At 36.0% G+C, this 22,248-nt stretch overlaps 2 protein-coding genes across 3 annotated transcripts in view; one reads left to right on the top strand and one right to left on the bottom strand.

Moving 5' to 3' along the window:
• Positions 1 to 320: 320 nt before the first annotated feature.
• On the top strand, positions 321 to 20,059 carry bcap29 (B cell receptor associated protein 29). Its single transcript, XM_079817830.1, has 8 exons — positions 321 to 443; positions 2,976 to 3,077; positions 3,166 to 3,266; positions 6,472 to 6,619; positions 6,705 to 6,840; positions 10,999 to 11,110; positions 11,216 to 11,316; positions 18,357 to 20,059. The coding sequence occupies exons 2-8, from the start codon at positions 2,986 to 2,988 to the stop codon at positions 18,390 to 18,392; spliced, it is 726 nt and encodes a 241-aa protein (XP_079673956.1). The 5' UTR covers positions 321 to 443; positions 2,976 to 2,985; the 3' UTR covers positions 18,393 to 20,059.
• Positions 20,060 to 20,069: 10 nt separating this feature from the next.
• slco1c1 (solute carrier organic anion transporter family, member 1C1) overlaps positions 20,070 to 22,248 on the bottom strand; it is a 66,209-nt gene continuing 64,030 nt past the window's right edge. For both annotated transcript variants that reach the window (XM_079817828.1, XM_079817827.1), the window contains exon 15: positions 20,070 to 21,481. In XM_079817828.1, the coding sequence (XP_079673954.1) occupies positions 21,241 to 21,481 (241 nt within the window). In that variant the 3' untranslated portion in view covers positions 20,070 to 21,240. The remainder of the gene's footprint in view (positions 21,482 to 22,248) is intronic.

Below are 22,248 nucleotides of genomic sequence, written 5' to 3'. Positions count from 1 at the left end.
TATAGTAATAAAAAAAAATTAATATCTGTAGAAAGACAAAATGAATGAATTATCAGATTATTACACTTAACACAAAATTCCCAAAAGACGTTTGTATTATTCATTGATACTTTTTATTATTGTTAATCATCATCCAAATAGTCTTCATCATTATTTCACCCATTTCTGTATAGGAATATAATATTTGCTATGAACAATGAACCAATAATAATTATAAACATAATATTTTAATCTTTTTAATATGTTTTTGCTGAGAAACATTTTGACTCGGTTGCGTTTGCGTCTGATCGACAAGAGCTCGTGCGCGGCGCAAAGCGCGCGCTTTTTAATGACGTCAGTCGAGTGAGACAGCAGCGCGGTGTCTTTCCTTTCCTCTGTTAGTTTAGTTTTCCTGAATTGTGTCGTTCGTCTGAAATATCCCCGAAGGTTTTCTTTAAACGCAGGTGAGATGCAAGACAGGTCGCCTTTCTGCGTCTGTGTCACGTCTTCTGTTTATCCGCTTTTGAGTCTTGCGTGTTCATTTCCTGTTTGATCAGAGAAGATATCGTATATTTATGTACGTGCATATGCATTATCATTCAATATTTAAGCATGTTTGCCACATATACATGATTATATAATGTGGCCACTGCGGTCTACCGAGATACTGTCATTATGTATGATATGATATATGTTCTATGTGCATGTTATAATGATTTGCATGTTAAAAACATGCTTTGCTTCCTGATAATGAGCACAGTCAGTGTCAAAGTGTGTAACTGGAGGAATGTCATTGAATAAGACCTTTGAACCGAGCATAATGCCATAAGTAGATTAACTGAGATTAATAACAGCCTTGATTGGTAATGAATTGTGCATTTGTTTTTTCAATTGCTGATAATCTGGTACACAGTGTTGGGTAAGTTACTCTAAAAAAAGTAATTAATCACTAGTTACTAATTACATCCTTAATAGTGTACAAATTACTCTCTCCAAGTATTTAATTACTCATTACTAATACACTTTTAAGTCCTATATCAACCTCGACTAGTTTAGTGATTCAAGGCTCGTTTGATTCAAATAAATAATATAAAACTACATAAATTATTCTTTTAACTGACAAAAGTATTACAAATGTGAGAAGGTTAAAGTTAGACTTAAAATTTTTATGTTAATTCCACTATTGTATTATATGTAATTGTTCTACTTTAGTTAAATTACATCAGAAGGAACTGTAGTTAAATGAATCCCTTACTTTACTTTCTCAAGGGAAAATATGACTTATGACTTCTGACCTGTAATGTTGCCAGAATCATAATCATACACTGTTTGTTCGTTGACCAGAGGAGAGCCTGGTTTCTCCCAAGGTTTTTTTCTCCATTCTGTCACCTGATGGAGTTTGGGTTCCTTGCCACCATCGCCTCTGGCTTGCTCAGTTGGGGACACTTCAACTATATTACTGATCAGCTCATTTCAATTATCATAAAGTCATAATTAAGAGAGAAAATGTTCAAAATATGATTTTAAATGTCCTCATTATTAGATAAAGTCAAAAATATGATTTTAAAAGTCATAATAGTGAGATAAAAAGTTGAAAATACGACATGTTAAGTCATAATTATAAGATGAAATGTTGAAAATATGATTTAAAAAGTCCTCATTATTAGATACAAAGTCAAAAATATGATTTTAAGTCATAATAGTGAGATAAAAAGTTGAAAATACGACATGCTAAGTCATAATTATAAGATAAAATGTCGAAAATATGATTTTAAATGTCCTCATTACTAGATAAAAAGTAAAAAATATGATTTTAAGTCATAATAGTGAGATAAAAAGTTGAAAATACGACATGCTAAGTCATAATTATAAGATAAAATGATGAAAATAGGACATGCTAAGTCATAATTATAAGATAAAATGTTGAAAATATGATTTTAAATGTCCTCATTATTAGATAAAAAGTCAAAAATATGATTTTAAAAGTCATAATAGTGAGATAAAAAGTTGAAAATACGACATGTTAAGTCATAATTATAAGATGAAATGTTGAAAATATGATTTAAAAAGTCCTCATTATTAGATACAAAGTCAAAAATATGATTTTAAGTCATAATAGTGAGATAAAAAGTTGAAAATACGACATGCTAAGTCATAATTATAAGATAAAATGTCGAAAATATGATTTTAAATGTCCTCATTACTAGATAAAAAGTAAAAAATATGATTTTAAGTCATAATAGTGAGATAAAAAGTTGAAAATACGACATGCTAAGTCATAATTATAAGATAAAATGATGAAAATAGGACATGCTAAGTCATAATTATAAGATAAAATGATGAAAATAGGACATGCTAAGTCATAATTATAAGATAAAATGTTGAAAATGATTTTAAATGTCCTCATTATTAGATAAAAAGTCAAAAATATGATTTTAAAAGTCATAATAGTGAGATAAAAGGTTGAAAATACGACATGCTAAGTCATAATTATAAGATGAAAAAGTACAAAATATGACATGCTAAGTCATTGTGAGATGAAGAGTTGAAATTAGGACTTTAAAAATTCTGAGATAAAAATTTAACATTTTGAATTTAAAGACTTTAAATGTAATTATAATCTAATTACACCTAGATTAGAAGTCCTAATTATGAGAGAAAAAGCTGAAATTAGATTTAAAAAAAGAGTCTAAATTATGACCAAAACACACATTTAAGATATTTGATATTTTTTTACATGCGTTTTTACATTTTTACGTCAGCTTTTTGAATCAACAACAGAAATGAATCAATCAAAAACTTGCTTTAGCTTTTCTTCTAAAACTAAACTGTATCTCTGTTAAGCTGCTCTGAAGCATCTGTGTGTGAAAAGCGCTATAGAAATAAAGGTCACTAGTCACACCCAACACTGCGGGTACAGCATTTTCTAAACTCACATGTGCTTGTATAAATAAAAGACACTTTTGCAATTTCTTTATTACTTTTTTGTCTTGCAGCTGAAAAAAAATGACGTTGCAGTGGACTGCGGTTGCTTCTTTCCTGTATATGGAAATTGGTCTTCTTGTCATCTTCTGTCTACCTTTCATCTCTCCACAAAGGTAAAATGTTCCAGAGGCACGAGCACATCTAATCCATTTGCATGTTTTGCCATTGTCCGCTTGCTCTTACTGACGTCCACGTTTGCAGATGGCAGAGGGTTTTCAAATGGAGCATCTGGAACCGGCTTTCCCAGTTCTGGAACAAGGGCTTTCTCACCATGATAGTAGTCCTCATTGTGCTCTTTCTTGGTATGTCATGTTCTGTTTTTATTGCCATGTCTTAAAGTGAAAAATGAAAATTAGCCCATGATTTACTCTACCTTAAGTCATCCTCGGTGTGTATGACATTCTTCTTTCAGACGAATACAATCAGAGTTATGTTAAAAATGTCCTGGCTAATCCAAGCTTTATAATGGCATTGACTTGATTAGTAATTTTTGAAGTCCATAAAAATGCATCTATCCATCATAAAAGTGCATCTATCCGTCATAAAAGTGATTCTATCCATCATAAAAGTGCATCTATCCGTTATAAAAGTGCATTTATCCATCATAAAAGTGCATCTATCCGTCATAAGTGCATCTATCCGTCATAAAAGTGATTCTATCCATCATTAAAGTGCATCTATCCGTCATAAAAGTGCATCTATCCGTCATAAGTGCATCTATCCGTCATAAAAGTGCATCTATCCGTCATAAAAGTGCATCTATCCGTCATAAAAGTGATTCTATCCATCATAAAAGTGCATCTATCCGTCATAAAAGTGCATCTATCCGTCATAAGTGCATCTATCCGTCATAAAAGTGCATCTATCCGTCATAAAAGTGCATCTATCCATCATAAAAGTGCATCTATCCGTCATAAAAGTGCATCTATCCATCATAAAAGTGCATCTATCCGTCATAAAAGTGCATCTCTCCGTCATAAAAGTGCATCTATCCATTATAAAAGTGCATCTATCCGTCATAAAAGTGCATCTATCCATCATAAAAGTGCATCTATCCATTATAAAAGTGCATCTATCCATCATAAAAGTGCATCTATCCATTATAAAAGTGCATCTATCCATCATAAAAGTGCATCTATCCATCATAAAAGTGCATCTATCCATTATAAAAGTGCATCTATCCATTATAAAAGTGCATCTATCCATCATAAAAGTGCATCTATCCATCATAAAAGTGCATCTATCCATTATAAAAGTGCATCTATCCATTATAAAAGTGCATCTATCCATTATAAAAGTGCATCTATCCATTATAAAAGTGCATCTATCCATCATAAAAGTGCATCTATCCATCATAAAAGTGCATCTATCCGTCATAAAAGTGCATCTATCCGTCATAAAAGTGCATCTATCCATCATAAAAGTGCATCTATCCGTCATAAAAGTGCATCTATCCGTCATAAAAGTGCATCTATCCGTCATAAAAGTGCATCTACCCGTCATAAAAGTGCATCTATCCATCATAAAAGTGCATCTATCCATCATAAAAGTGCATCTATCCATCATAAAAGTGCATCTATCTATCATAAAAGTGCATCTACCCGTCATAAAAGTGCATCTATCCATCATAAAAGTGCATCTATCCGTCATAAAAGTGCATCTATCCGTCATAAAAGTGCATCTATCCGTCATAAAAGTGCATCTACCCGTCATAAAAGTGCATCAATTCATCATAAAAGTGCATCAATCCATCATAAAAGTGCATCTATCCATTATAAAAGTGCATCTATCCATTATAAAAGTGCATCTATCCATTATAAAAGTGCATCTATCCGTCATAAAAGTGCATCTATCCATTATAAAAGTGCATCTATCCATCATAAAAGTGCATCTGTCCATCATAAAAGTGCATCTATCCATTATAAAAGTGCATCTATCCATCATCATCTGAAGCAAAGTGGCACATTTGTGTAAGAAAAATATCCATATTTAAAACTTTATAGACTAAAATAACTAGCTTCCGGCGGTCAGCGGTACACAAGTCGACTTCTGGTGAAAGAGTAACCCTTGACCCTTGAAGCATGCGTATTGACGAATGCAGAAGTGCAGAGGATAGAGCAAAACAAAACACTGGTCATTGAATTGGAGTTTAAAATAATTTTTAAAGAGAAATGCCGGAGGATTCGGATATAAGAAGTTTGTTGCCCTGCCCTATCCGCGAGATGCTCCTGTACATCACGTCAGGGGTTACTCTTTTAGCGCAAGTCGACTTGTGGATATTTTTCTTACACACATTGCTTCAGAAGGCCTTTATTAACCCGCCGGAGCCATGTGGAGCAGTTATATGATGGATAGATGTACTTTTTTATGGACTTCAAAAATGACCCATCAAGTCAATGCCATTGTAAAGCTTGGAAGAGCCAGGACATTTTTAATATAACTCAGATTGTATTCGTCTGAAAGAAGAATGTCATATACACCTAGGATGGCTTGAGGGAGAGTAAATCATGGGCTCATGATTTACAATTGAAGGCCTTAATAAAGTCTTGAATTGGAGCAGAAAGTCTAAAATTCAATGTAAATTAGGGCCCTATGATTTCTGCAAAGCAGAAAACGCGGACAAAACTGCAGAATCCATTCATAAAAATGGAATTTGCTGTATAATGTAGAATGTCACAGAATTGGACAAATTTTGGATGAATAAATCAAAAGTAGTTCTGGACACTTAAAGGGACAGTTCACCCAAAAATTAAAATAGTCATTTACTCAACCTAACGTTGTTCCAAACGGTAAGACTTTCATTCATCATATAAAGCGATCAAGTCTCTTGGAATAAAACGCTTGATTCGTATGGATTTGATCTCTTTATGAAGCCTCAGTGGTAGTTGCTTAGACGGAAATCTTTCCCATTTCATTAAACATCTCCATCTGTGTTCTGAAGATGAATGAAAGACAGTAAAGTTTAATGTAACCATTAAAGCAGAGTCCAGAAAAACTGAATAAACTATAAAACCCTAAATTGAATTGCAAAATTAAATTGTAAACTGCAAAAAATTATGTTTGTCCACAGGATTTTTGTTTTCCAGTTCAAATTCATAACATCCTTAAATCAAGATACATTTACTTGACATGCAAAATTAAGTCTTGTTTTCTGAGAAATTGAACAAAATTAAAGTGAGTTTATGCTTAAAACAAGAACAAATCTATTACTTTTTGAATGAAGTTGATTTTTATGAACTCAATGACAGATATTTGTTCTTGTTTTAATTATAAAATTACTTTCACAAGATTTCTTATCTCAAACTTTAAGGTTTTTTTTTTATTCATTAAAAAGTAATTGAGATCTGTTGTAAATTATTTGAATTGTCACTAATACAACTCATTGTGTGCTTAGACATGTACATTTACAGAACATATTGACGTGTTATGTTCCCTTAAATTTACCTTCATAAAACCCTGGCTTATAAATGACCCAAGTTAACCCAGCTGTGCCTTAACCTTCTGCAGACGCCCTGCGTGAGGTGAGGAAGTACTCGAGCGCTGACCAGAACAAAGACGCCAAACTGCACCCCAACATGTTTGACCACATGCACATGAAGCTCTTCCGAGCTCAGAGGAACCTCTACATCTCGGGCTTCTCGCTCTTCCTGTGGCTGTAAGCACAGATTTACACGCATGACATCAACCGTTTGCAGTTTGTCTTGTGATATTGACCTTATATTGGTGCTGTTTTCTCACAGTGTCATGAGGAGAGTCATCACTCTGATTAGCCAGTTGGCCGTGGCAATCGGCACCAGTGATGCTCTGCAGACTCAGGTCGAAAGCGCCAACAAAGCTGCCAAGAAATACATGGAGGACAATGAGATGCTCAAACAGGTTAAAACCTAATTTTGTGTTCCCAGTCTGTCACCAAATTTTGGATTCGATCTTTTTTTGTCAACTTGTTTCTTTCAGTTAGCACTAGGGATGCTCCGATCGATCGGCATCGGCCGATAATCATATTTTATGACTCGATCGGTACTCACTAACTTGGCCGATCTCACGAACCGATCGCAATTTGATGACGTCTTTGCGTGAGGGCGTACATGACGCGTGGGGTAGTAGCAAATAAACGAGAGCTTGAAGGCAGAAGTGGAGAACGGTTCCATGTGAACAGCAGTTGAACACGGGTCAGTCGGTCCTAAGGGATGGGCGAATGCCGTTCAGAAGAATAGCGGAGTACGCAGAGAGAGCTGATGCAGGGAAAGTGCATGATACAATTTGTCCTAAACATGACACATGCTTTATATTAAGGGCTTTAAAATACCTGGTAAGATATTGTTAACGCGTAACTTGTAGTTTAAAGCAGCTTGTCCTGTCACTGTCAGACGCTCTGAGAGATACTTGTGCTGACAGACAGATAAAAACCTGCGATGTTTAATCCGTTTGAAATGTGGTGCTTTCCTCAGTGCATAACTTACTAGGGATGCACGATATTGGATTTTTGCCGATATCCAATATTTTTCAACTCATTCTGCCCGATGCCGATACCGATATATGTTTATTTTTTCCATTTGTTTGGAAAGCACCATTTTGAGCAAAAAAAAAGTTTTTTTTTCATTCTGGTTTCAGATTTCTGAGGTCTCCTTACTAAAAGGATACTTGTTAAAAATAAATTAATGTTAATAAAGTTATTTTTTAAAATAATAGTATATTAAAAGCGCTGAAAATAACAATAATAAAGTAATTTTTCACCCCAGACAGATGCCGTTGTAACCTAAATATTTTATTTTTGGATTTAATGTTTGTTCACATGAAGTGGGGGTGGCATGGGATCAGTTGATGCTGTATTTAGCTTCAGATAAAAAACATTCACAGTTATTTTAGAGGTCCTTGGATTATTTTTCATCATCCATTTCATAAAATTTGTAAAAGTATTTAATTTGCAAGTGTCATGCTTGTGCTTTGACATCATTACTGCTTTATTTATTCAGAAAAAGAAGTAACTTCTATTTATTTGTGTATTCTACTTTTCATTTTATTACTGTAACAACAGCGCCTCCTCTAAATAGGCTATATATAACATTCTCCCGGTCGGACACTAGGACCTGGAGGAGCTTCAGCTGCTGTGGAGGCTGCTGCGTGCGCTATAGAGTGGGGAGACGCGATTGTGCTTGTTTTAGGCTAGTTTTTGTTGTGAAAACCTGGAAATCCTGCGTTGATTCACAAATTCAAGGCAGCATTTAAAAACTGTCAATATAAATCACCATATATGCAATGCATTTGCTTGTTTTCACTTGAAGAATGACCACAGGGCTGACGTGATCTTATCGCTATAGAAGTCCTTGCACACGTGAGTTATTGCAGGCGCATATCAACACGTTATCATATCGGCAAGGCATATCGGCATAATTTTTTCATATTGGCCGATGCCGATTTTTATATTTTAAGCGTTTATCGGCCGATTCCGATGTCGTGCCGATAATATCGTGCATCCCTATAACTTACATTTCACAGGGATATTCTCCATCTGTAAATGCTAGAAAGTCATGCAAATATGTCAATTTTTCTGTCAGGAGACGACGTGCCTTCTGCATGTGAATCTCCGCTAAAATTCAGACTTCCGCGAGCGCTGCCGCGCGCATCCGCGCCAGGTTTCACAACAAAACCCACCCCGCATTTGGGGGGTGAAATTTTTTTTTTTTTTGCACGGTTGCCTACTAAAATTCGCATTCCTGGGGCTAAATATCACATAATTGGGGTCTCTTCATCCCGCGGACATGAAATTAGGCCGCGGCAACAGTGTTGAAGTAGCCCAATTTCGCGGGAAAATTGCGGACTTGGCAACAGTGATCCGCGCCAAACAGACGGAGCGCATTTGTTTGTAGAATTTTAAACCTACAAGTATGTATATTTTTATGAAAGTGACCATTATAATTGGGTAATCAAATATAGGCTAATATGCTTTTGTTTTTATTTGCCTTTTTAGTTCAGTGAATTAAAAAACAAAATTATTAATACATGCCTACATTACATTCACTGTATTTGTTTATAGCCTTCAATATCAACATTGTTTTTAGGACATCATTGGGCAGGATGTGAAAAAAATATTATTAAAATAGATAGTTTTTTTTTTTTCAAATCCAAATTAGGAAAATAGAAAAATACAGCCCTATTAAGGATCCTGATATGCATAGTATTATGCAAAAACCCCATTTAAAAGGCATATTAAAATGTTAACTGTATAATTCATATTTTGTGATTATTTAGTACCCTGTTAAAACAAGTTACATTACAGTACATAATTACCATAAAAATGTAACAAAAATATAATAAAGGCAACATCTATGTTTTTTTGTTTTTTTTTTTAATCTGAAAAAAGGTTAACAGTGATCAGAGAGCTTACAAATCAGTGAAGCATTGGAATCGGGATCGGTATCGGCCGATCACCATGACAAGAAATCGGTACTCGGTATCGGCAGCAAAAATCCTGATCGGAGCATCCCTAGTTAGCACAAGTTTTGTATTTCTTTGATTGTAGGCCTCATTTACCCCTTTTCCACCAGCATGAACCGGGTGCTAGTTCAGAGCTAGTGCTGGTGCCGTTTCGGAGTTGGTTCGACTGACGAGCCTTCTAAGAACCGGTTGGCCTTTCCACATGCTAATGTTTAACTCTAGAGAGATACCACGGTCTTACATCACTGTATAAGTCTCATCTTTTCATCTTGCCTCCCATCAAACAATGGCGAACGTTGCCTTACTATTGATGCACATGGCTTTGCGATCCTACATTGGCATCTAAACAGCGAATCCAACGCATCGCGAGACTCGCTGTAATTTTTATAGACGGAGATTACAATGATGAAAATACCTTATGACCCCACGAGAAACCAGTGTTAATTTCGTTGACGAATAATGTCATAATTTTCGTCAACAACCTTTTTTTACTGACAAAAATGAGACGATAACTAAATAAAAACTAGTGTTGGATGACAAAAACTATTACGAAAATCAACTGTCATGTTCGTCAACGAGTAAAAACGAGACAAATGTTAGGGAGGGTCGATTAGGGAAGAGATCCAGTCAGAATTGATGTCCTGTGTAACAGATGCTGATCTAACCGCTGGAAAACACACGGCCTACAGGCTCACACACCCCCAATCCAGCGCTCCAGAGCCGCTCACAATCAATGAATAACACACATTTATGCCAGGCAGTTTATGAACTAATGCTGATGAATAATGACAATGTTTACTTTACGATGTTTATATAGTAATATGTTTTAGACGGTTGAAACAATGCATATTTTATCTCCTGAACTTGAATGAGCTCCTGCAACTGCAATAGTAAAGCTCAGACATTTCAAAATAAGAGTCAAGGTGATTTCGAGCTTGTTTATAATTACAAGTCACGCATTATATATATTTTTTTGGTTACACAAACTGTATTTAATTTCATTCCCATTTAATTTATAGTCAGGAGGAAAGACCAGTATTTGACACATATTCAATAAAGTATCTGGGTTATAATAGTTAACTAAAACCATTAAAAAAAAATCTTAATTACTTGAAATTAAATAAATGTTAACTAAAAAAAAATAAACAAACTTATTTGAAGCTTTAGCTTAACCTGATATGGCCTACTACCTAAAACAGAAATACAAAGTTATAAAAACTATATAGATGTTTTTAAAAAACAAACAAAAAAGTGAATTGAGCTCTTTCGTGTATTTTTAATGTCAAAAACAAAATGTCAGTTCAAGTGAGTCGGTTATGTAATGCTTAAATGCTTAATGTATTACAATTGAACTAAACTCATTAGATTTTAGGAGACTAAAACTACAAACAATTCGGGGAACTAAAATCTGACTAAAACTAAATCAAAATTTGCTGTCAAAATGAACACTGCGAGAAACAATTACCGTCTGAATAGGGCTCATCACTGTTTATTCACAGCTCATGAGGAGGAATTAAATCAATGTGTGTGGTTTTTGGGTCTTGAAGTTGTTCAGAAAGACCCTTGAGTAACAGAGGGACAAACCGTTGTCTTCCTCAGGCACTGGTGGATCCTAAAGGAGAAAAAGGGAGCAAACAAGATACTGAAGAGAACAAACTCCTGAAGAAAGACGTGCAGAGACTGACAGAGGAGCTGAAGAGCAGCGCAGATGGTGAGCACAGGCCTTGCAGACACTCACTGATCCTGAATCACACTTACTATCAAATGATCTGGAACACAACAGCTCTATCACTTACGGCTGTTCGCTTTTCTGTAGCTCTGGAAAAGTCCAAGTCAGATTTGGATGCCGTGAAGAAACAAACGGAAGGACTAACCAAAGAATACGACCGCCTCCTTCAAGAGCACCAGGAGCTTCAGGTAAGACCAACTGTACAATGTTATACAAGTAAACATCCTACAAACTAAAACCATTAAAAAAAAAATCAGCAGCACTATATTTTATAGTGTCCTTGATACATGTTACTTACTGTAGTAATGTCAGTAAGTTATGCATAATTACATCATTCATTCATTCATTTCTCTTCATCCCCTATGGGACATAAGGCTTCAATGAGCACTCTCCATTGTATTCGGTCCCTGGCAGCATGTTGGGCCTCTCCCCATGACAGGTTCATCCGTTCCAGCTCTTGTGTCACAGTTCTGCGCCAGGTGGTTTTGGGTCTCCCTGGTTTTCTTTTACCAGGTGGTGTCCATCTTAGGGCAACTTTTGTGATGCTGTCCTGCTCCATCCTTAACACGTGTCCTAGCCATCTCAAGCGTCTGTGTGTAATCTCCTTGGTGATACTCCAGCTTCCCGTTTTCTTGTACAATTCATTGTTGGAGATGTTATTAGGCCAAAAAATCTTGCATATTCGTCGGAGGCATCCATTATGGAACACTTCCATTCTCCTCATGTCAGTTTTAATAATTGGCCAGCTCTCTGAACCGTACAACAAAACAAAACATAATTACATGCAACAGACCAAACCCTATTCCTAACCATATAGTAAATACTAGGGCTAGGAAAAAAAAAAAAATAGCGATTTCTCGATTTTAATCGATTCTCATTTTTACAAACCGATATCGATTCTTAAACCCCAAGAATCGATTAGTCATCCTGTTTTCATTTGATGAACGGAGCATTGTAGCGCGCCTCCCATCCAATAAATCGAGATGATATTTGTGCTTTGTTACTATTGATATGAAACAGTCTCAGATGTCAAATTATACAACATAAATACCGTTTTGGCGCTGTGGCGTGAGATCGTTCTGGCGCAGCTTGAGATGCGGCATGTGAACTGATCTTCTCTTCCGCCTTAATACCAGTTACAGCGCGAAATAAACATGAATGAGCATCTGAAAGTGTTAAAAGATACAGTACAACTTACCGAAATCTGTATCATGTCACATGGAATCGCTCAGTGTTTCAACCGTGGAAAGACATCAGTAAACAATGTCATGTAACGTCACATTTACCTCAGAAAAACCATATCCCGTGCCCATAAACTCATTAGTCAGAGAGAAAAAATTACACTAGAGAGGAGCATTTTGATAAATATATGCACCATATTACATATTCATTATAATTTATGTTCTTCAATATTTAATCCATGTTTGAAAAAAATCTGGCAAGTTTTTTGAAAGCCACCATTTAAAGTTTATATTTCATATAACTTTATTATTATAAAAGTGTTTGTATACAAATCAGTAAATTTTTACCTCCAATAGAAAATGTGCTATGTATTGTACCCGATATATATCCAAAATATTGATATTAAATCGAAATCGAATTGTGAAATTTGTGTCAATACCCAGCCCTAATAAATACATGTAGTTATTTATTATTACTTAGTACCTAAATGTATATTTACTCTGTAACAAGGACACTTTAAAATAAAGTGTATCTAAATAGTAGGGATGCCACAATTCTCAATATAATATTGAACCGTTTGGTACGACATTCACGGTTCAATATGCGCTTGTGAATTGCGTTTTTTTCGGTTTTGCATTGAATTAATTAATTATTTTTCTACAAATTTTATAATTTGCCTCCATCCCAATACTGAACAACGCGACATACATTCACATCACACGTTAGTGTGTAGAGTTATACTCACGGAGCACTAGAGTTATTCACAATCACGAAAGTTCATTATTTGCATGCGTTTTAAAGCCTTGCCGACTCATTCGCGTGCGTGGTTTTAACATGCGTTTTTCCGCGCGCACTAAACGCCTGTCAAACGCGTGATTATTGAACTAAGTAGTCGTCTTACTGCGCTAATACTGTCAAATACACACAAGGTTAACATAAACACAGTCGATTATGTCTAAAATTAAAGTAAAATCGGCGTGTGTCTGTATATTAGATGCACGCAGGTCTTAAATTGAAAGCAGCACAGCCTATAGTGAACACGCTGTCCTTAAAGGGACAGTTCACCTCTAAAATTGTCATTATTCACTCACTCTAATATTGTTCCAAACCTGTATTCATTTCTCGATGACAGAATTTTCATTTTTGAATTAACTATTCCTTTAATGTTAGTACAACAACAAAAGACAGAGAAAATCCCTCACTGCTCTTGACTGAAAAACGAATACAGTAGCTTTAATGAGAATCAATGTATATTTTATAGTCTATGTAAGTCGATGTAGTGTTTTATTTTTACATTTATTAATTCAATTTCATACTTAAATGCTGCTGTACAGCTCTGAGCTGCCAGTGTAAATCTTTATATATATATTTATTTTATATTATACAATACACTAGGAATGTGTACAAGGTTTTTTTTTTTTAAAGTAAAGTTTAAGTAAGGGTTTTCAATTCTTTTAAGTAAAATAAAGAGAGTATTGCAATAAAAAATAGTCTTTTTTTTCTCTTTAACCTCTTGCTGTTCCTGTCGCCTAAGAATAGAATAGCAAAAAACTGATGTGACAAGCCATCAGAACCGAACCGAACCGAAAACCGTGGTTAAAAACCGAGGTATGTATTGAACCGTGGACTAACTGTATTGTTGCATCCCTACTAAATAGTCATTACTTGAAATAAACATGAACTGAAATTCATGACAAATTCGATAAATGGAGAAATTAGTTGTCTTTCGCTGCTGACTGCGATTCAAAATGCTTAAAATTACTTGTTTTTACACCGCAACAGAGGTGGACAAAGTACACAACTCCATTACTTGAGTAAAAGTACTATTGGTCAAATATTACTCCATTACAAGAGAAAGTTGGAAAGATAGATTTTTACTTAAGTAAAAGTACAGAAGTACTTGCTCTTAAAAGTACTTAAGTATCAAAAGTAAAAGTAAACGCATTATTTTATTATTGTTGTATGAATGCACACTGTTCCATCATGGTGGTTTAAGCCAGTCATGCTCCATCTGACATGCTAGCATACCTTCAACTCATTTAAATACTTGTTTAAAAGTTACAAAGCTCTTCAGTTAACATTATTAGCCCAACTACGTTTTTGCATGCTAAGTAACATCATTGTGGAACGTTAGCTATGCGTTAGCGCTGTATACACAAGGCTATGGCAGCTTGGCGGGTAAATCTATAAAAATAATTTGACCAACCATATTTCATACCAATGTTCATTTTGACAGCAAATTTTGATTTAGTTTTAGTCAGTGTTTTGACTAACATTTTAGGCATCTGAATTGTTTTAGTTTTAGTCTAGTTTTAATTGACTACTATAAGATTTTAGTTTTCAATAGACTAAATTCAGTTCTTGTGATCTGGCGTCTGAGAGGCAGCTTTCTGTGTGCACTTTCAGATTTATCCACGTCTGCTGTTCTGAATTTGAACTTTTAAGTATGACAATGGTTGTGTGCACTGCATCTGGGAACTGCCGCCTTCTATTTCGCCATCAATTGATTAGTGTTCAAAAAATACTTGTAAATCATTGAACTTCATGTGATCCTACAAGAGTGATTACTGATAGGCTTTCTGCAAAACAAAAAAAAAACAAATCATCCACTGACTTTCAAAACAGCTACGACTTTCTACTTTGAGGGCCTTGATAGAAATGTAGTGGAGTGAAAAGTACGATATTTGTCTTTCAAATGTAGTGAAGTACAAGTCATACGTTTCCAGAAATAATACTACTCAAGGAAAGTACAGATACTCAAAAAGTGTACTTAAGTAAATGTACTTAGTTACTGTCCACCTCTGCACCGCAATGCTTACAAAATGGATATTTTAAATGTATTGTTTTGCATGTTTTAAACAACAATACTGTATGAATACTTCCATGCTTCTAGAGAGACCATCAAAATATTATAATAAAGAGTAGATGAATAACTTATTGAATAATTTAAGTAAGGGATAATGTACATCCAGCTGGTTATCGCAGAATAAACCCCAACAGAGTGATCAGGACCTCGACACGAAGCGGAGGTTATATTCATCTATAACAACCGGCTTGATGTACATTATTACACTTATTACACGGCTACTTGTAAATTAGACACAAAATATTGTCTCGAGTTAAAATATTTGATTAGCTCTTACGCAAAGCTTCCTTTAAGCCTTTATCTATTGCTGAAAAGATTAGTTCATCCAAAAATGAAAATTAGCCCATGATTTACTCACCCTCAAGTCATCCTAGGTGTGACTTTCTTCTTTCAGACAAATAAAATTGCAGTTATATTAAAAAAGTCCTGGCAAATCCAAGCTTTATAATAGCAGTAGTTGTAGCTCTGTTTTTGAAGTCCATAAATAATGCAGCTGTCCATTAACTTCTTAACCCGCACCGGTTCGTGGACGGGGGGGTTGACGGAAGTGGGGGGGTGTGTACTTTTATCTACTTTTGTTTTATACAAAATATTCAATCAACTATCACAAACTATGCATCATTTGAAAGCTAAAACACTCAAGATTCATGTTCTGAACTTGTTTTTGCAATAAATACACCAGAGAGGAAAGGGTTAAATGAAACACTAAAGGACCGGCCATGTAAACATTAGAAAAATATCAGCGTTACTCATCTTTCATCTCCTGTCGTTCAGATCAGATCGGACGAATCCAATAAACACCCGCATACATCTCTGTGTAAGAGTCCATTCTTCAAAATGCATCCCACTTTTTAATCCAAAACAACAAAAAAATAGGGAAAAAACTAAAAATCCTCCGTTGTTTGCAAGAGAGTTTTGAGTTAGCGTGATCAATCATGTCCATTTTCAATGAAATATCGATTCTATTCCGTGTCTGGCAAACTCCCCCTGCTAGAATGGCTTCTCCCACGTATTTTAAACCCTCCCCCGTCTCTCTCCTTCAATCAGAGACTCTTCTGGGATGCATCATATAGAGGAAGTGCCTTACAGGCTTGGTGAGCTGTCAATCATTGCGCCCATGGTTTTCGTTGGATAAAGGCACTCGGTGCCCAGCCAATGCCTTTTCAACAAAGGTTTGATTGATGGACTTAGTAACCAATCAAAAGGCATTATCTTGCGCAGTTTGCGTAAGTAGGCTTTGGTGAATACTGTTTGCGCGCTGGCTGCACGTTCTCCATGGCGCAACTGCAGTGGAGCGCGCAGTCTGTCACTGACGCTTCCCATCAGCTAAATGAGTTTTTTACACTTTGTAATCTCTGTAAATAGTTGCTTTAGTTTTTCAGTAACTGTTTATCCATTATAATTAGTAGTATATTGCAGTTTATTGCAGATTTATTTGAATGAAAAACTACTCTTTACAATAGCAAATGTTCTGAAATAAATGGCCTTTTTGAAATGCACCTAGACTTTTCTTGACATAAAAGCTCACAGAAGCTACATTACTGAGAGAATCATCCTCATATTTGAATCATGACATGATTAGACATTCAGTTTTATATTTAAGTTATTTTCAGGCTCTTAACATTAAATTATAATATTTTTTTCCCTAATTGAAAACAAAAAACAAAAAACGTGAGTCACTTACATGTATATTTACATGTATATTACTCTGTTCCCATATTACTTTGAGTTATTATGACTCTTGGGTAGCAATATTTCAAGTGTCTAGTTTAAAATAAGACCAGGTTTATGAATATAGACCATAGGGTTTAAGAGCTGCAGACATTTTCATTTGGGTATATCGTTTTCAAAAAATTCCACAAAAATGGGGCGCTTGTTAAGAGGTTAAATGTGCTCCACACGGCTCTGGAAGGTTAATAAAGGCCTTCTGAAGCGAATCGGTGCGTTTGTGTAAGGAAAATATCCATATTTAATACTTTATAAATGAACGTTCCCCCTGTGAAACCCTTGAAGTCTTCCATTGTAACCCGTGGTGGTCAAGTGTTTTTCAGTCACAAGATGGCGCCAAACAGTCATATAAGTAGTACCGGTATCTGGATGAGCGGTGTGTTATTCACTTTGGCGGTTGCTATCTGGGAATAACATACCGCTGGAATGCGCGATTGACCAATCAGAATCAAGTATTCCACAGAGCGTGTAATAAGTAAGGAATAATTGACGACAGGCCGTTCAATTATTAGAATAATAATGCACACCCGAGGCGGTGATGCGGTCACGACGCAAAGCATCTAATTATCATTCTAATAATTGAACGCCCCGGAGTCAATTATTCCGCTTATACTACGGTTACCACACCTCAAGACATCGATCCGAAGATATATTTAAAGGGATTCGTCCGGTTTTTGTACTTAAATAACTATTGTGAGTAGGACTATTTCTTCCGCGTCTCATCCAACGGCTCTTTTGCTAGTTCCGAAACGTCATTTTAAAGCTGTTAACGAAGGCTTGAGCCGCTGATGGCATTCTTCTGCAGTTATTAATAAAGTTATTAGAGAGAGAGAGAGAGAGATTGTGTGAATTAGGCTGCCTCTGTGCGTCTCTAAACAGCTGTTATTACCTCGCTAGTGGAAAAATGTCACGTGTAGCCTTTAAGTGTCTCCACTATATAGGCTAACTGATCAAATCGTCAGGGCAGCGCTGACACCGTTCTGTGCAAACTGTAGTGCGTGTGCGAGCATGTGTGATTTCAGTAATGATTCCGCTTCTGTCTGTTGGTTTTCATCTGGACTGTCTAATACTGCTGCCGCCCAGTTGTTGAACGTTTTATATTCACCGTAAATATTAAGATTTACTTTAGGAAAATCATCTGTCATATTGTTGTTTTTTAGTCCTGTAATTTCCGTTATTACAGTTAACTATGCGCAGTGATATGGAACTGTAATGCGGTCAAGAGAGCTGCTGGAACTACGTTCGCTGTGCATCTCCCAGAAAATAATTGCACACCTCAGAACGTTCATCAGCCAATCAGATTCAAGCATTCAACGGCCCCGTAGTATAATAATGAATAAAATCAGACATTAAATGACACCAAAATAGTTTGCATCCCGACAAAGTAATATGACATGACCAAGAACAATACGAAATCCTTGTTTACAACATTTTCCTTTCTCTCTTTTCTAGAATCAGCGGGACAGTGGAGACAAAAAAGGCAACTAGGCAAGTGGACACAATGGAAAAACCTGTATGATAATCACAATTGCTGAGCTCCTCCCACATACACTCACCTGGTAGCATGACACGAGCACTGTAGCGAGCTCTTAGTTCGGAACCATCCATGACATCACGTCCTGTCAGGTTACCTGCTTTGATATACATCCCTATTGTTTTGATGTTCTAGCTGATCCACGGGGCAGTGGCGTCTTTTAAGATCGCCTCCAAACAACTGTACCCGCACACTGGTTTTATTGAGGTTATTTAGTGAATAAGCCATATTAGACTGATGTTTGCATGTCGCATTGATTTACCTCACGCTGCTTTTATTCTCCTCTGCTCGATTCTCTCCCTCGCTTCGTTTGCAAGTGCGTATTGAGCCAGGCTTTCGTGCAACATCAGGAAACTGTAGTAGCTGTAATATTAGTATGCGTTTCACAGCAATGTCCATTGATATTTAACCAAAACAAATCCGTTGACACAATCCATCAGATTGCAAATGGAAGCATGTCTAAGATCACATACATTACAGGCGGCGTTGGTCTTTTAAATCAACTTTAATTAAGAAGAATAAAACCGTATACACAAACAACAGATAAGAAGAAGTAAACACGTCACAGTGAGACCATTTCCGGGCCGAGCAAACAGTCTGTTAGTGAGCGGTTAGTGTGTTTGTTCTTGAGTCTGGAGAGGTAGGTCACTTACACCTGAGTTCGATCACTGTTAGTTGTTAAACAAATGCAAACACCACCTGTGAAGATTTGGCAGTCCGATAATAGAGATCATTTGAGTCCATCTGAGGTAGCTCTGTTTCTGTGCTATTGATGCTTGAGAATTACATCTTAGAAAACATGTCCAGGCCATATTTCACCACAAAATCAAACCTATATTTTTTGTGTAGCGCAAATGAAACCATTTCGATATTTTTTTGCATTTTATACATTTAGATTAAAAACGTGAGAATTACAAAGATAATGATTTTAGGATTAAATCTGACCTGGACATGCTTTGGTGTGATTTACTCCGATGAAGTCTGAATATTGTATTTCATTATTCACCTATTCTAGTCGCAGAACAACAACCAACATTTTACAATGAAAACATTTAGACTTGAGGGAAGATTAAAAAGACTGAAAATTACCCTGCGCTGTGAGGCATACAAAAAAAAAAAGAAAATCTGATTTTTAAGCCGTCACCCACCGTGTGGGTGTTCAAAACCAGGCTGTCGATACGTTGCTCCGTTTATGATGCACAAATCTTCCACGCTTACTTCCTCTCCCTCGTCTTTGCGACGCTACGGTGGAAAACAGTGTGTGTGATGCGACCCGTCTAATCCTGAGCAGCACTCGAGAGGGAGACAGGAAAACATTAGGAGAATATTTAAAATTGCTATGCAACTCTTTGATAAGAAATTTTATTTCTAGATTGTACGGTTGGCCGATTGCCGACTTCGTTCCAAAGGGCAGGAAATGGTCTGAAATGTCTTAAGTTAAAAGAAGGATTGTTTATGCCTTTGCTCTTTCGGTATCTTCCTGTGGTCAAATATAGCTTTTTTTTAAATTATAATCTTGTAATATTCTTCTAATGGGTGCAAAATCACCTGCTTAAGTGCCTCAGTGAGTTGTTTACATTTTGCTGTGATTGTATTTTCACGATTAAAGCGAAAAACGGTACTGATTGTGCATCTTTCTGTTTTTTTGTTGTTGTAGTAAATCATTCATTTTATTTTTAAAAGAATGTATCTAATCTTTCACAAATGCATTTTTTTTTTTTACACATTATCAGGATATCCACTTTTAAGTATACAAAAACATCAGCAAATAAAATTATGTACTGCCTAACGTAAAAGCAAGTAATAAATGCCACTCGTTTTATTTGCTTTACAAGTCACAAATAAAAATGCTTTCCTCGGTTGTTTACTTCAGTCGCCCAAAAATGAACAACTATTCCAAGGACAAAGCAACATTTTCTCCAGCTGAAACCAGACAACGATTTATACAAGTATATAAAAGAATAATTATTTGCAAATTTGTGGAACAATTGATTGAACAACCTGAGAATAGACCGTGTTGACTTTTTTTTCTTTCTCGCACGTTTTTTTTTCTTTTCTTGGGGGGGGCACAGGAATGCATCCGTTCACACGTAACAACACACACGCACAACATTTCTCACAGTGACATTGCACAACATCAATCATGAAGATGATTACTTACATACCCATGTCGTCACGCACCTGTTTGCAAGCCCACAGTTCTGGAACATTTCTCAAATGGGAGGAACTGCTGTCAGGTGACATGTAAAAGCACAATGGTGAGCGTTTCGTTAGCGCACCTCGCGGCGCGCTCCCTTTCCTGACGATACGTTACAAACGAATGAGATGCAATTTGACATCCACCAACATATTCAACCTATAGCCTGCGTGGCAAGCCCTACCTATATTAAGCACACAGTGTCGTGGTCAACTGATAGGCATCTATCTGTGTGTATGGCAGGAGAGAAAGTTACGAGCGGACGTGGTCATGTACCCACAAGGTATAATCTTGTTATTCCTCATAGGGCCTGTGCACGACGATGGCTTAAATGAGAGGAAATCCAATGTTTCGTTGCCTCTAGTAGGGCGTCTGACGTTAAGATGCTTCTAAAAGCATCTTTGCTTTGAATCCAAACAGGTTTGGTAGTTTAAGACATTCTTCTTTTTTTAACCCAAAACAGCATGTACATTCAAGAAATAATTGTACTATATCAAAACGACAGATTTTTTTTCTTACTTCACATCATTTACATGGGTCCAATAGAAAGTGTAACTCATATAAACAGGCCCTGTTGCTCCCTGCGCAGGCGAGGACGTTGTGCGTCACAGACGCGTCTCCCGTTCTGGGTCATAATCTGTGGTCCGCGGGCATTGGTCCGAGTTACAGCTGTTGTTTTCTTCTTTCCTGAGAGCCTGCAGTTCTCCGGCCGCGGCCCCCGTGCCTCCGTTTGTCAGCGTGTTGCGCTCTTGCCTCTGAACGTGCCGTCGTAACACCACCAGACCAAGCACGCACAGGAAGAAGGAAGCTGTCCGTAAACCCAGCGTCAGGCCCAGATATGCTATCCTGAGCAAAGAATTAAAACACAGGATAATCAACTGACCACAATTACACATGATCTACAGCAGTGACCAAAAGTGATGTACGGTTTTTAAATGACCCTACATTTCGATTACACCATCAAAATATGAGATTATACATATATATATACACACACACACACATACATACACATACATATATATACACACATACATATATATATATATATACACTAGTGGTGGGCATCGATTAAAAAAAATTAACTAATTAATCACACTTTTTTCTGTAATTAATCGCGATTAATCGCAAGTTTTTAATATTTTATGTTTTTAATATTTTGATATTGTAATAATTTCAGTTACTCTCCAAATTAATGTATAAACAATTTAAAGACAGCATATTTTAAATATGTGTTGTATTGTCATATTTTTATGAATGAAGGCCAGTATCACTGATACTTAAGTGTCTATGAAACATTAATGACGTTACATTACAGTATAACTGAAAGCTCCCAATTTCAACATTTATTAGGCTTTAAAAAAACAACTTTTAATTTAAGTGAACTTAAAACAATCTTTACATAAACCCAAAATAATACATGTTATATTTACCCATGGCCTTCCCTGTTATACATATACAGAAATGTAATAGTTATCTTTCTTAACTGCATAAATAATAAATTAAATATAGATGAATCGTCATTAAAGCTAAAATTTTCTCTGTTCCCGTTGTTCTTTGATGAACATTATTGATGATCATCAGCGCTCCTGTCACTTTAAGAACAGCCGCGG

Source organism: Gobio gobio (genome assembly GCF_949357685.1).
Source record: "Gobio gobio genome assembly, chromosome: 5".
In the NCBI taxonomy this organism is placed as follows: Eukaryota; Metazoa; Chordata; class Actinopteri; order Cypriniformes; family Gobionidae; genus Gobio; species Gobio gobio.
Note: the sequence above shows the minus strand (reverse complement) of the source record. Positions and strands in the feature narration are given on the sequence as shown.

Bases quoted from the DNA above. Each gene is read 5' to 3' on its own strand.
- bcap29 (XM_079817830.1), top strand. From the start codon at position 2,986: ATGACGTTGCAGTGGACTGCGGTTGCTTCTTTCCTGTATATGGAAATT. The intron at 3,078-3,165 runs GTAAAATGTTCC...CCACGTTTGCAG, and splicing joins CCTTTCATCTCTCCACAAAG to ATGGCAGAGGGTTTTCAAAT. The intron at 6,620-6,704 runs GTAAGCACAGAT...GTTTTCTCACAG, and splicing joins TTCTCGCTCTTCCTGTGGCT to TGTCATGAGGAGAGTCATCA.